At 52.0% G+C, this 15,863-nt stretch overlaps 1 protein-coding gene across 2 annotated transcripts in view; it reads right to left on the reverse strand.

The window, feature by feature from the left end:
- The window catches only part of NFATC2 (nuclear factor of activated T cells 2), a 155,895-nt gene extending 140,280 nt beyond the window's left edge, over positions 1 to 15,615 (reverse strand). Inside the window, exon 1 of one of the 2 annotated variants that reach the window (XM_040459819.1) lies at positions 15,371 to 15,612. Coding sequence is in view for 1 of the 2 variants with exons in the window: in XM_040459817.1 (XP_040315751.1) it covers positions 15,371 to 15,440 (70 nt within the window). In the remaining variant the exon portion in view is untranslated. Of the gene's footprint in view, positions 1 to 15,370 lie in introns of both variants that reach the window. The other variant, XM_040459817.1, reaches the window with a different exon arrangement.
- Positions 15,616 to 15,863: the final 248 nt, after the last annotated feature.

A 15,863-nucleotide genomic window follows, 5' to 3' on the forward strand; every position in this document is an offset into this window, starting at 1 on the left:
GATGGATGGATGGGTGTATGGGTGGATGGATGGATGCATGGATGGATAGATGCATGGATGGGTGGATGGATGGATGGATGGATGGATGGATGCATGGGTGGATGCATGGATGGGTGGATGGATGGATGCATGCATGGATGGATGGATGCATGCATGGATGGATGGGTGGATGAATGCATGGATGGATGCATGGATCCATGGATGGGTGGATGGATCAATGGATGGATGCATGGATAGGTGGATGGATGCACGGATAGGTGGATGGATGCACAGATGGGTGGATGGGTTGGGTGCATGGATTGATGGATGCATGGATGGACGGATGGATGCATGGATGCATGGATAGATGCATGGATGGGTGGATCGATGCACGGATGGGTGGATGGATTCATGGATGGATGCATGCATGCATGGGTGGATGGGTGGATGGATGCATGGATGGATGTATGGGTGTATGGGTGGATGGATGGATGCATGGATGGGTGGATGGATTAATCAATGGGTGCATTGATCAATTGATGGAAGAGTAGATATTTGGATGATAGTAGATGGATCAGTCAATGGCTCAATAGAAAAGTGGATGTTTCAGGGCACCTGGGTAGCTTGATCGGTTAAGCGTCCGACTTCGGCTCAGGTCATGATCTCACGGTCCGTGAGTTCGAGCCCCACGTCGGGCTCTGTGCTGGCAGCTCAGAGCCTGGAGCCTGTTTCAGATTCTGTGTCTCCCTCTCTCTCTGCCCCTCCCCTGTTCATGCTCTGTCTCTCTCTGTCTCAAAAATAAATAAACGTTAAAAAAAATTTTTAAAAAAAAGTGGACGTTTGGCTGGAGGGATGGAGGGATGGATGGACAAAGAGAGTTTAACTCTCCCGTGTGAATAAGTTCCTTAGGTTTTTTAAGGCTCCTCCACCCTGAGGGTTACTCTGGCCACCCAGTTGTTAGTGCAAGAGCCTCAATCGTTCCCCGAACAACGTCCTCTCAAGATACCCAGCAAGATGAGATAATGAAGGGAAGAGCACACGACAACTGACGAAGTGCTACAAACCCTTCGGCCTTAGGAAGGGCGGCTCAGGACACTCTGAACAAGGCCGTAGCGGCCTCAGTTGTTCCTCTGAACAGAGGATATATTTTAAAAGCTTCTAAGGTTTGGAATCTGCACCCACACGATCCGAATTCTTTCAAGGGAAGAGGTTCAGACCAGACCCCGCCCCCAGTCTCTGCTGGCACAGTGGGAGGTGACAGGTGTTCCTCCTCTAAGGGCCACCTTGAAGGGTGGGGGTTGGGGTTGAGGGGGAAGACACAGTTTCAACTCCAAAATAAATAATCTGTGCTCTTAGGAGCAGGGACAGGGAGCAGAACGCGTGACCTTTATGCATTCAGGGGCCATCCCAGGGGGCGGGGGTGGGGCGGAGGCCTTGACATTGCAACTCTGTCAACCTCCTCTCTGACCTGCCGCTGACCTCCTTGCAGAACCCTAGCCTCTTAGTTTTCCTCCAGCCCTTCCAACACAAGTGCCAGGGGAAGCCAGTGAGGCCCCTGAGAGCTCGAAACTTCTAGTCACACACTGTACTGCTCTGGCCCTGGGCCAGGAATTCGGCTCAATTCAACGAGCGTTGACCCTAATGTGTAACTGCACACTGAGGTAAGTGCCACGAAGAAAAGAAGGTGCTACAGGGCTTAGATCAAGGAAACCTGATGTAGATGGGGAGTTCAGGGAAGGCTTCCCTAGGAGGTGATGTTTCCGCAGAGACCAGAAAGTCGCCAGGGGACAGTGAGGGGAAGAACTAACAGCCAGCCGGCACAGTATGTGCAAAGGCCCCGAGGCAGGAGGAAGTATGAAGTGTTGGCGGGACGGAAAGGAAGACTGGAGTGGCAGGTGCTCAGGAGCCTGAAGAAGGTGTAAGGTAAGGCTGGGAGGTAAGTGGGGGCCCTGGGGCAACGTGGAGAATTCTGGACCTAAGAGCAATGGGGAGCAACCAAGCAGGATCAGGCGGTGTGCGACAAGATCACAGTCAAGTTTTTGAACAATTGCTTGGGTTCTGTGTGAAGAAACCGCAGGGTAAAGGGTTGCAGCGGAAGACCAATTAGGAAGTGCCTGTAACCATGCAGGCAAGGGGTACCGGGAGCGTGGGCGGCAGCCACAGCAGCGAAGATGGAAACGGAGGCAGCACACAACAGACACACGTATGTACCCTCGTCCTTGGTCCATCCTTCCCCCTTCTAGGCTTCCTCTTAAAATGCAGCACAAATTTGATTCCACCTGAATACAAGTATGCGAGGGGCACTGGGCCCTGAGTCCTGAGGCCCATTCAGGTTGGCCCTGGAGGGACCCACTCACTGCTCACAGCTCCCTCCTTTGTCCCTCCTGGTCTAAAGCCCCTGTTTATCTGCAGCCCGGACCTCTCCCCTTAAATCTGGGGTCGTAGGCCCAGCTGCCAACCCAGCACTCCCTGTGGGCGTCCAACAGGCATCTCCAGCCGAACGTGTCCAAACCTCTCCGCTCCTGCTATTCCCAGCTCAAATATCACCCCCTCCCCGATTCACCCGGTTCTCTGACCCAAATCCAAGTGGTAGTCCTGGACCCGTCTTGTTTTCTCACACCCACAGGCAAACCTGCAGCAGAGCTGGGCATCTCTAGCCTCAAAATGGAATCTAGGCCCGACCGTTTCTGGCCAACCTAAGACCTCTTCCTCCTTCCCCAGTAACCCACTTCCCGGCACGACTGCAGGAGTAGCCTCCTCCCCGGTCTTGCCATTTCCACTTTTGCCTTTACACAGAGCAGCCCGGGCGATCCTTTCAAAATACAGATCCGATCAATCCTGTGGCTTCCCCTTACGTTTAAGATCAAATACAAACACCTTGACCTACAAGGCCCTGGAGAAGCTGCCCCAAGCCCCAGCTCTCTTTGGATATCATCTCTCGCCACTCTCCCCTTCTCTGACTCACTTCTGCCACCCTGATTGTCCACCTGTTCCTCGACCGTGCCAATCGTGGCCTCACCTCAGGGCCTTTGCACCAACTACTGCTGTCGATATTTGTCAGGCCACTCCCTCACCTTGTCCATCCCTCAGCTCAAACGTCCCTCAGAGAGACCTTCCATGACCATCCCAATAAAAATAGCCCCCCCTAGCATTCTCTGGCCCTGCACCCGTGTTCCTCCAAGCCTTCATCTCTATAGTATATGGTACTCATCTGTATATTTCCTCACCTGTTTATTGCCTGTTCTTGTCACTGGAATGTAAGCCCCACAGGGGCAAGGATGTGGGTCTGCTTTGTTCACTGGTTTATCTGGGGTTGTCAGATTTAGCAGATTAGAAATACACAACACCCAGTTAAATCTAAATTTTAGACACACAACAATTTTTTTTTTTTTTTAGTGTAAGTATGTTCCATATTTATTATATGGGACATAATTTATTTTAAGTTTATTTCTTTATTTTGAAAGAGACAGCACGAGTCGGGGAGGGGCAGAGAGAGAGGGAGAGAGAGAGAATCCCAGGCAGGCTCCATGCTGCTGCGGGGCTCAATCCTGTGAACCGTGAGATCATGAACCTGAGCCGAAACCAAGAGTCAGACGCTTAACCAACTGAGCCACCCAGGCGCCCCTACCTGGGACCTATTTAAACTAAATATGATTCATTGTTTGAAACTCAGAGTTACCTGGGCATCCAGTACTCCGGCTGTATCCCCAGATCCTAGAATAGTGCCCAGCACATGGCAGACAGTCACTAAAAGGCAGCTGAAGGAAGGAAGGGATGAAGGCACAGTGCCCATCATAGCTTCTCCTGAGAGATCAGTCCATACCTGAGCTTGCTTCAGCAGGGGCACCTGGGTCCCCGCTTTCCTCAGTTTAATGGGACTTAAATTGTGTTTTGCACAATCAGCGGCCCAACCTCTAGAGTGGTTATGACACCTGTAATCATTTTTATAAGAGAAACATCTCATCTGACTCAGTGGTTTCAGGGAAATTCTGCCCGTACATGTTTTTTGGTGAGAAAGAAAAAAATACTTCTAGAAATATGTCCTGTTATAGAAAATATGCGCTTGGGGTTATTATAGCAAGACTGGGTGGGGGGGAGCACCTGTGTGGCTCAGTCGGTTGGGCATCCACTCCTGATTTTGGCTCAGGTCATGATCCCAGGGTCATGGGGTCGAGCCCCACATTGGGCTCTGTGCTGAGCGTGGAACCTGCTTGAGATTCTCTCTCTCCCCCTCTGCCCCTCTCTCCTGCTTGCATGCAGGCTCTCTCTCTTTTTCTCACTCTAAAAAAAAATAAGACTGGTACATCGGAATCCAGTCACCACTGCCCCCACCCCCACTGACCTCCCTGATGGTCAATGGCACCCACAGTCCTGAAAACACAAATGTTTGGCCAAGGTTGGGGAGGGGACCTTCTGGTATAATAAGGAATGTCCCAGAGCTGGGAGGCCCAGGATCCAATCCAAGTTCTTCCTCTAACTCACTCTGCAACTTTCAAGCAAGCCACCTGGGCTTACTGTGCCTCAGTCTCTCCATCTGTAAGATGGGGGGGTAGTGAACTGGATAATACCTGAGCCCCGGTTCTGGCTCTAATATTCCAGGATTCTCTGACGCTCACCCGGGTGGCAGCCAGGGCCATCTTCATGGGATACAAGCTGTGAAGTCACACAGGACCCCGTACTCAGAAGGACCCTACGCTTAGTTGGCTCTGCCGTCACCGTCTTAAGATTCTTAATTTTGGGGGCGCCTGGGTGGCGCAGTCGGTTAAGCGTCCGACTTCAGCCAGGTCACGATCTCGCGGTCCGTGAGTTCGAGCCCCGCGTCGGGCCCTCCCCCGTTCATGCTCTGTCTCTCTCTGTCCCAAAAATAAATAAACGTTGAAAAAAAAAAAAGATTCTTAATTTTTGAACATGGGACTGCACCCTTTCACGTTCCACCGGGCCCCACAAAATGAGGCAGCCAGGCACGATGGCAGAATTCAACGAGTAAGTCACGATTCTCATCACGAACTCCACATCTTGACAATGCCCGTGGTAATAAAAGCTTGACTACAAAATGTAGGCACTGAAACCTTTTTTTTAAGTCTAATCCAAGAAGTAGGAAGATTCTTCACCAGATTCCAGAAACAATCCCACCTCGACATCAAGCACATCCTAGGATTCTCACCCTAGATGTTAATATTATAATTTATGATGGATGCGTTGGACTCCCCTGGGCCTGGAACTCGGATAAGCCAAATGAGGCTAGATTCAAGCAATGCCAACATCTCAGCCATCAAATAAATGGTATTTCCATAAAATGTTTTCAAAAATCAAAATGAATGAGGTGCCTGGGTGGCTCAGTCGGTTGAGCATTCTACTTCAACAGCAGCCTGGCACAACAGCAGCCTGGAGCCTGCTTCGGATTCTGTGTCTCCCTCCGCCCACTCATGCTAGGTCTCTCTCTCTCTCTCTCTCTCTCTCTCAAAAATAAACATTAAAAAAAATTAAAGGGGCGCCTGCGTGGCTCAGTTGGTTGAGCGCCAGACTTCGGCTCAGGTCATGATCTCAGTCTGTGAGTTCGAGCCCCGTGTTGGGCTCTGTGCTGACAGCTCACAGCCTGGAACCTGCTTCAGATTCTATGTCTCCCTCTCTCTGCCCCTGCCCTGCTCACGCTTTATCTCTCTTTCTCTCTCTCTCTCTCAAAAATAAACATTAAAAAATTTCTTTACTTAAAAAACAAAAAAATCAAAACGAATGTGAAAAAAAAAAATCCATGGCAAGCAAACTATTCCGGAGCCTGAGGCTAAAGGAAAAATGAGTAATACTGATCCTGTCTTGATTTAAATTTTTTGTTTTTATCTTTGGTTTAGCATGGATTTTTGACATCAATTTTGATTTTTAAAATATTACTCATCTCGATTATGGAGTCTTCTGGGGTTTCCTTATGTTTCGCCTCACTCCCCTCCCCCTCCCCGCAAAAGCCATTTTCAGGAACGAGCTCCTTATGAATGGGGGGAACAGGGGCGCCTGGGTGGCGCAGTCGGTTAAGCGTCCGACTTCAGCTCAGGTCACGATCTCGCGGTTCGTGAGTTCGAGCCCCGCGTAGGGCTCTGGGCTGATGGCTCAGAGCCTGGAGCCTGTTTCCGATTCTGTGTCTCCCTCTCTCTCTGCCCCTCCCCCGTTCATGCTCTGTCTCTCTCTGTCCCAAAAATAAATAAATGTTGAAAAAAAAATTTAAAAAAAAAATGGGGGGAACAGCAAGACCGGTTTGAGACCCGACTTCTACTCCACTCTGCCACCTACATCGTCTTTTAAAGTCTGCACAGGACTTCTCCGCTGTGAGAAAACCAATCTCCAGGAGGGGATTGCTCTGAGGGAGCGAGGTTCTACTGAAAAAGTAGCCCCCCAACCCCCTACAGCTGTCCCTTGTCCCCGTGAGCCTGTGAGCTTGAGACCCCAGCTTCCGGGTTCTTGACTCCTCCTACCTGGTCCCTGCTCACCCAGCACTTCCCGACCGTGTTTCTCCTCTTGACACCTTGCTTCCCGGAAGTTCCCCTCTGCCTTCCGAAACTGATCCTTAGCAGGGGAGCGTGGGGGCAAATTCACCTTCCCCGTAAACCCGCTGTCCTTGCCTTTAATTAAGCAGCGGGTGCCATGGGGGGCGGGGAGCTTCATCTGCTGCTATTGAAGACGACGAAGGGCTGGCAGGTTAGGGGACCGGGGCTGAGCAGGTAAATGGCTTCATGTATGATTGTCTCCCCGACTTTACAAAAGGAAAAATCTTTCCCTGACTTTCAGAAGCAAACGGGCATGTCTTCTATACCTTGGACTTTCTCCATAAGGCCTAGATGTTACCTTGCATCTGGCAGACCCTTCACACACACCTCTGAGCTCACAGGGTGAGGGAATGAAGTAGGTCATCCAGAACCCACAGAAAAGACCCCAGAGATGTGACAGACAATGGGTTTATCCCCTTTAGGGACAGCCTTGAAGGTTATGAGGCTGAAGGAAAGTACGAACTTGAATTTAAAACAATAACACGGCAGCTAATGTGAACGGACCACTTTTTTGTTTTTGTTTATTTTTGAGACAGAGAGAGACAGAGCATGATCGGGGGAGGGGCAGAGAGAGAGGGAGACACAGAATCCGAAGTGGGCTCCAGGCTCCGAGCCGTCAGCACAGAGCCTGACATGGGGCTTGAACCCATGAACTGTGAGATCATGACCTGAGCCAAAGTCAGACACCCAACTGACTGAGCCACCCAGGCGCCCCTAAAAAAATTTTTTTTTAATGTTTATTTTTGAGAGAGAGAGAGAGACAGAGAGACACAGCATAGGGCGGGAGGGGCAGAGAGAGAGGGAGGCACAGAATCCGAAGCGGGCTCCAGGCTCCGAGCCGTCAGCACAGGGCCCGACGCGGGGCTCGAACTCACGGACAGTGAGATCGTGACCCGAGCTGAAGTCGGACGCTTAACCGACTGAGCCACCCAGGCGCCCCTGAACTGACCATTTCTATCTACGCTGAGAGCATCGCAGACATGATCTTTAAACCTCCAAGCACCCCCTCCCCATGTGCAAGGATTACTATTATCCACTTTTCAGTTAAGGAAACTAGGCCCAGAGTAGGTCGTGATGTCACTTCTAAAGTCACACAAGCCACCACGGAAATGGTTTTGTCCCACACAAGTCTGATATTCATTACTGAGTCACACTGTTCCTCGGTTATTAGCTAAGGGCGGATTTGCTAAGGGACATTTTGGACCAAGATGAAACGCTGAAAAAAAAGTCTTATGACTCCCAGTGATAGCAGAGGACGAAGGAGGGGCTGAATTGGGGCGTCTTGACTAGACCGAGGGCAAGATGTGTCTGAAGTGGTCTGTATTATTCGCAAAATTAGTGGCATCTACTCCCGTCGCCAAAAACAGGGACCATTCCTTGCGGGACCCCAGGACCCCGAGGGAACACAGTTCGGGAACCACAAAGCCTCACACCCTATGGACTGGAAAGTACCACCTCTCCCCACCTCGTCTGCCCCACGCTGGTCCCAGCCACCAGTAACTGCCACCCAGGCCACCCCGACGGCCTCCCAGGTGCATTCGGAGCACGTACTCTTACCCGCCAGAGGCCGTCTGCACTTAATGGTCAGTATGGGCTTTTACAAGATTAACGAGACCACACCCTCTGCTGCTTAAAATTCCCCTAACGCCTCCCCATGACCCTGAGAGTGAACCTCAAGCTGCTCCTTCCCTGGTTTGCCTCCATGATCTCGTCCCCTATCACACTCCCCGGCCCTCTCAGGTCCAGCCGTACAGGCTTTCTCGCTGCTCACTGAACGTTCCAAGAACATCTCTCTTCTCAGGACCTCTTCCTTCTGCCTGGATGCTCTTCTCCCAAACGTTTCATAGGCAAACCCCAGGCCACTCAGAAGTCAGTGAAAAAGACATCTCTTCGAAGAGAAAGGGGGCCATTCAGTCTGAATGAGCGATCTCTACTGTGCGGGTCACGCTGGGTGTCTGCCCCAAATCATGTTCAGTTCCTAACCCCAGGTACCTGGAAATGTGGTCTTACTTGGAAATAGGGTCTTGGCAGATGTAATCAAGTTAGGGTGAGCTTTTTAGAACTAAAGGCTCGAATCCAATGCCTGGTACCCTTATGGAAAAAAAGGAGGGACACACACATACACAAGGAAGGCCACGTGAGGGCAGATGGAGAGACCAGAGAGATGTATCTACAAGCAAGGACTGCCAGGAGCCACCAGAAGCCGGAAGAGACGAGGAGGGGTCCTCCCCTAGAGCCTTCAGAGAGAACACGGCCCTGCCCACACCTCGATTTTAAACTTTTAGTCCCTGAAACTGTGAGAAAATAGATTTCTGTTGTTTTAAGCCACCCAGTTTGTGGTAACTTGTGAGGGCAGCCATAGGAAACGAATACTCCCACCCACCACCCATGCGTGTACACGTACACGTATACACATATACATGCACACACATATATGTGCATGTGTGCATACGTATGCACACATGTGTGCACACGTTACCCACACGCATGTACGCGTGTATGCTTGCACACGCATGCACACATACATGCATGCACACGTGCATACACGTATACATATAAACACGCACACATGCATACACATATGCATGCATCTATACACACAATACATGCACACATGAGTACATGCATACACACATGCACATATATATGCATATACACATATGCCCACACGCATATACACATACACATGCATACACGTATATACACATGAATACACGCACATGTGCATGCACACACACATATATACACATGCCTACACATACATACGTGCATGCATGCGCATACACACATACACATACATGCACACATGCGTGCACATGCACATATACACATGCATGCACGCACACATATATACACATGCATGCACATACATGCATGCATACATACGCACGTGTGTTAGTATACGTACATATGCACACACGCATACACACATGCACACATACGTGCATACGTGCTGATACCAAGTCATTCCCAGCTCTATTCTCCTACTTTGGTCTCTAGCATTTGACCCCATTTAAAACTATCTTGGGTATTCCCAGGTCCACTTGCTTGCCGCTTGTCTCATGAAGACAGACTGTCTCATTCCCTACTCCTTCCCCAGCATCTGGGATGGTAACCGGCACATAGTAAATGCGCCAAAATTGTTGATGAAAAGGAGTTTGATGGTCAAGGGAGCTTTCTTAGAAGAGGTGAGAATGAGCTGGGCCTTGAGGAAAAGTGTGGAAGAAGGAGACAGCAGGTGAACAGGCTGGCCCGGGCAGAGGGAAGGCCTGAGGGGCGCGTGTGCAAAAGGAGTGAGTGGAATAGGCAGAGACTGGCTCCGGGGGCAGCAGCAGTGCCAGCGATGGGAGCACTTGAGTCACCGAAGAAGTGCCAGTGGAGCCCTGGCTCCCGAGAGAGGCTTTGGGCCCCTGGACAGGTCCGTCGTGCTAGAGAAGATCAGACAGGGAGGGCATGGGGGCTGCCCGAAGTTACTGGGTGGCCCAGAAAGTCAAGGTGGAAGGCGGGAGAAGTCCCCAGCCCCCAGCCCCGCTCCAAATATTGTGGAGGGTCCTGCAGGGGGACGTGGCCCCCTCTCACGCTCACCATCTCACGGGGTGGTCCTGCTGCAGGAAGCAGCGGGGACAGGACCGTGGGCCATCAGACGCCAAGCTCTGGGCATCAACAGTGTCTGGGCCTGCCCTCAAAATGCCTTGACTGCTCCCTGTCTCAGTTTCCTCGTTCCTAAACAGGGATCATATTCCATACCAGCCTCCTGGGGGTTTTGCGAGAAGCCACTGAGATAATACGGGTAAAGTGCTTGGCCGCACAGAATGTGTATGAAACAGAACACAGGTCACCTTGTTGTTACAATCATTCAACTTAACAGGGAGCAACGGGGTGGAGCGGGCTGCACCCAGCCTCTGTGACTTAGCCGTGTGACCCTGGGGGGGTGACTGGACCTCTTTGTGCAAGAAGGGCATGATAGCTCTCAGGCCGGTGTGAGGTTACTGGGGTGGTGCCAGGAGGGGTCCTGGCCCATAGCCGGCAGACGGCAAGTAGCATTAGCTGTCATGCTCTTTGAGACTGACTCATTGCAGACAACGTGGAAGCATGTGCCTGTTGGATGGCCCAGGAGGAACCTTGCTTCGGTCACCAGCCTTGGGGGGGAAAATGCAAAAGTCAAAGTCCACCACTGTTATGAAAAGGACGCCAACAAGAGTGAACCAAACAGATGACACCCTGCTCCAGAGTTTATCTTAGCTCTGGGGCCCTAACAAGTCACATCACCCATCCTGTGCATCATCCATCCATCCATCCATCCATCCATCCCTTCATTCATCTGTCCACCCATTTAATACAAAAAAGTACTGAGCACTTACTAAGTGCCAGGCACTGCTCAAGGCACTGGGGCCACAGGAGTGAACAAGACAGCTGTGGCTTCTGCTTCCTGGAGTTGAAGTCTGAAAGAAGACAGGAGGGAAGCATGGACAGTTACCCCCCGTGTGACCAGCACAGGGCGGGGGCATCCAGTCCCGTCTGGGCAGTCAGAGTCTTAAATCCCTGTTCTAACAAAGGAACAAAAACAGAAACCTGCCGGGCTTCTCCCAGGTAAGATGTGAAATACTCAATCAGTCGTGCATGTAGTAAGGGAGACGTCTCCAACAAGAAAATGCACAAGGAAGCACCTGGCAATTGTTTTTTTACTTTGGATTCTTTTTTTGGGGGGGAGGGGTGGAGAGTAAATATTGAGCTAATGAGTTACACAGTAATAATGACGGCAATTATCTTGAAGTGGGCACTTTGAGGGTCATATTGTTTATTAAAAGATTGAAACTCTCCATAGATGAATAAATAATTGCCCTCATCCCCTCCAAGGGTCTCTGCTCCCTGGGGACCTTCCTTGCAACTCAGCAAATAAAGGGTTGAAGCCTGACCCAGCGGGGGAGTCCGTTGGGACCTGCTTCTGCTGTTCCGACCGGCTGATGCTCAGATGTTAAATGTATCAGCTATTACTCTACGTATTATTACCGTCATCCTTTTCAATGTGGGGTAATTGAGACACAGGAAAGTGAAGCTACCTGCACAAGGTCAGGCAGCTAACAAGTGGCAGAGGCAGGATGTGACCTCAGATCACTTGGATCCCAAGCGACTGACCTCTCTCCAGTGTAGAAATGTCACCGGGGCCCCACTGTAGTCACAGGAATAGACCTGGCCCCTGTCCTAAGGGGGCTTACAATCCAGTTAAGGAAAGTTTTTAATGAAGGTAGTCAGAGGAGCATCTGGAAAAAATGACTGCTGCTGTCTGAAGCTCTGGGGAAAGAGGGAGAGACCCACAGGTCTCACGGGGGTCAGGGAGTGGGGGCGGGGTGATGGAGTAGGAATGGAAGGGCTGAGCCAGGAGGAGGGGCCTTGGAGAGGTCTCTGTCCAGTGCAGGCAGGAGGCAGTGCCGACTTAAGAGCCTCCTGGCCATCGCGGGACTGTCTCCCTCGAGTGGAAGTGGAAACATTGTGATTTCATGGGCAAAAAGCTCTCCCTGACTCACCCTACAACTGAAACAAGTCAGCTGCTGCCTCAGTTTCCCTGTCTCTAACGATGATTCCTGTTCCCTCCCCATCCTCCCACACTTCTCTGTTTCCCTCCCAGGATATGTCAAGGAGCAATGTGGTGCTGGGAAAAGATCCCAGGACCAGGGTCAGGTCTGCCTCGCTTTCCTCATCTGTCAAACTATAATAATATTAATGAGTCCCAGGGGCGCCTGGGTGGCTCAGCCAGCTAAGCGTCCGACTTCGGCTCAGCTCATGATCTCACGGTCCGTGGGTTTGAGCCCCGCGTCGGGCTTGGTGCTGACAGCTCGGAGCCTGGAGCCTGATTCGATTCTGTGCCTTCCTTTCTCTCTGCCCCTCCCCCTCTCAAAAATAAATAAACACTAAATTAAAAAATATATATATTAATGAGTTCCAGAGACAACAGAGCACATGGTACAGAGGCTGGATTCAAATGACAGCTCCATCACGTCCCCGCTGGGTGACACTTGGCCAGTCACAGCACGTCTCTGTGCCTCACTCCCCTCCTCCGTGAAGGAGACAAAAATTGCGTACTTACCACGCATATACAGTCGCCCTGAAGATGAAATGACTTCATACTTCTAAAACACCCAGCCAGTGCCCGTGTGTGTCTGCCCTCACCACCGTCACGTGCCAGGCATCGCGCTACTAACTTGCTGTGTGACCTGAGGCACGACAGCCCTCGTGGTCCTCGACCATCAGGCAATCGTAACATTTAGTGTGTGTTAACCTCCCGTGAAGCACAGAAGGAAGCATTTCGTGTGCCTGATTTCACGTGGATGCTCATGATGGCCCCACCGGGTCACCACGATCCTTATCCCCTCTTGCAGGTGAGGAAACAACGCTTTACAAGCCGTGATCTCAGCCCCATCTGCGCCACTGGGAAGCTCCGGTAAGGTAAAAGGGTACCTTGAGAGATTTAAAGCACCGCATCCCTTCAAAGAGTTTTCGCTGTGACATCCAGTCTCCATATCGAGACGTCACTGTTTTGCATCTTCAAGGTAAAAGGAATTGCAGCCAACGTTTACCAGGTGCCCTACCTGTGTCACCTCGCCGAAGCTCGCAACAACTTGTAAGGGAGACGCTGTTACTGGCTCCATTTCACAGATGTGGAAACTTAGGCACAGAGAGGTTAAGTCACTTGCCCCAGATCACCCAGCTGCAATGTGGCAAAGCAGAAATTCCAATCCAAGCAGAAGACGGGGAGTTTGGGTCCGGGGTTGGGCAGAGTTCACCCTGGGGTTGTTTATTCCTAAAATACTTTCCATCTTCCCACTTCAGATGAACCTGCACACACCTCTTCCAGATCTTCAGTCTTTCCCAGAACCCTGACCCAACGCCGCCGGCAAGGCCAGTATTTTCTTAGCATGCAAATATTTCTATTCACTATTGCTGACCCCACCCATCGGCATGCACACGACAGGTCTATTCCTAGGAGCGCGGTTGCCCTGAGTTTAAAAGGGCGTGAGATTTTCCCTCGGGAGACCCCTGGGCAGGACATGGGGGAAACGACTCACGCCAGCTGTCTTTGATGCCTGGGACTGCATTCTGTGTGCCCAGTTGCCTTGGCATGCTAAATGTGGTTTGCCGGGAACAATGCGGGGCCCTGTCTCCCACATGCGTGCACTCACAGTGGCACGCACGCACTCACAATCCCTGCACACAAGAGTTCGGGCCAGGGAGGGTCGCGATGCATGTGCACGCCCAAAATACACATCCTTCGAGACCCTGAGAGAGGAGCGAGTTCATAAACCCAGAGCAGGCAGGGGTGTAACCGCCTCAATAAAATGTGAGGCTTGTTGGATCACACAGTAAAACAGAAGCCCAACTTCTCCTCCAGGCTCGCTCTCTCTCTCTCTCTCTCTGAATACAGCTGAATGTGGCATTCGTCTGTCCCCCACCGCCACCCCCACCGTCCTAACATGAAACACCACTTTTCGGTTTGTATGACAATAAAAGCCGGCTCGTGTCCGTAATAGATCTGTCAGCCGGCCGAGAGTATCATTTTTACAGATGATGCGATGTTAGCAATGTGTTTTGGCCACCATTGCCACATGCTTGACCACTAGCAGAGAACAAGATAAACTGGTACCAGTAAAAAGGTTCAAAGCACTGGCAGGGCTTGCTTTCAAAAGTGCAGCTCGGCTAAAAATACATGTCACTGAGGTCTGCTGTGGAAAGCACACCATTTACCTAACGCAAGGCATTTGGCCTCACTCTGGTTTAAAAAAAAAAAAAAAGAAAGAAAGAAAGAAAAAAGAAAAAAAAGCCCTTCAGGTTTATTTAGTGAAATTGTCATTTCTTTTGCCCCAGAACTTTAATCAGCCACACAGAGCACAAAACCTACATTCAACTCCGATTTTATGACATGAGGCTAACTCCTCCTACGCATATTTATTTCACTTAACTCTTGCAGTCCTGCCCTCTGGCAGTGTCCCCCCCCCTGCTATGGGCCCGGCTGGCCTCTGCAAAACACATCACGCTGCCTGGTTCCCACTCTGAACGCCCGCGTCGTTACCGTCCGGCCGAGAGCCCTCGCTGTCCCAACCGGATGGCTATTTTCATATCATATTCTTATAGGCTAAGCCCCTCCCGTAAGGTCCAAATAGTATGATTCCGGGGCTGACTCCAGGAGGACGGGGAAAGACAGAAACCCAGAAAGGGGAGTGTAATCAGATCGCCAAACAAACTGATGGTACACTGCACTTAAAAGGGGAGCGGAGGACCGTATCCACCAGGCACATCAAACCGGGGGGAAAGAAAGTTGTTTAAATGTCCCAGGGCATGTGCCGCTCTAACTGTTGAAAAGCAAAACCCTCCTTACTGTATCTATGATACAGCAAAATGCCAAGCGTGTTCTCCTAAAGGAAGAAAAAAAAGCTAGACGAGGCTGATGATGATGATGATGATGAAACTGAAAGGCATTCCCTGTCAAAAGCCCGGTGCTGAAATGGTTAAGCAGCTCGCGGGTTAGTAGCAAGAACCTCTCCCACTGTCCCACCGAGGGGACAGTCCTCACGACGGACTTGCCCAGGGAATCCCGGCCTCGGGACCCTTCACTGCCCCCCTGCCAAGTGGCCTGACGTTGGCTCCCCCCCCCCCACCCCGGTCTCCCCTCCTGGGCCAGGGGCGAGGGCACCTCTCCTCCTGGCCCCTCTACCTGCGCGCGCGCCCCAGGGGACCGCGGTCCCCGGGCCTCCCCGCGACCTGTGCCCGGGGCCGAAAGCGCTGCCCGAGAGGAGCGAAAGGGACAGGGTTGGAGGGCGGGAGGAGGAAGAGACCGAAGCAGGAGGCGATCGCTCGCTTACCTTGGTCCACAGACCCCATGATGCGGAGGGGTTGGCAGTGCCCCGGTCTGAACGCAGCCTCTCTCTGCATCGGGGGGCGGACGGGGGCTCGGCGCGCCGTGGGAGAGGGAGAGCCGCGGGGCCCGTCCTCCCTAAAGCATGCTCGCCGGGCTGGCCCAGGAGCCTGCGAGCGGCCCGGGAGCTGCGCGCCTGCCGCCTCCGGGCTCAGGCTCCCGGCTCCCGGCTCCCGGCTCCCGCCTCCGGGCTCGGGCTCCCGGCTCCCGCTTCCTGCCTCCGGGCTCGGGCTCCCGGCTCGGGCTCGGGCTCCGGCTCCGGCTCCCGGCTCCCACCTCCGGGCTCCCGGCTCCCGGCCCCCGGCTCCCGCTCCCGCTCCCGGCGCGGCTGGGCGCTCGGGCTTACTCGAGAGGGAACGCGACTTCCTTCCCCGCGCTCCGTGTTTATAGGCTTTCAATGCAGTAAAATAACGGGATTCCCTCACTGTTTCCTCCTGTTT

This window comes from Herpailurus yagouaroundi, unplaced genomic scaffold (genome assembly GCF_014898765.1).
Source record: "Herpailurus yagouaroundi ecotype Mexico unplaced genomic scaffold, PumYag 246, whole genome shotgun sequence".
Classification (NCBI taxonomy): domain Eukaryota; kingdom Metazoa; phylum Chordata; class Mammalia; order Carnivora; family Felidae; genus Herpailurus; species Herpailurus yagouaroundi.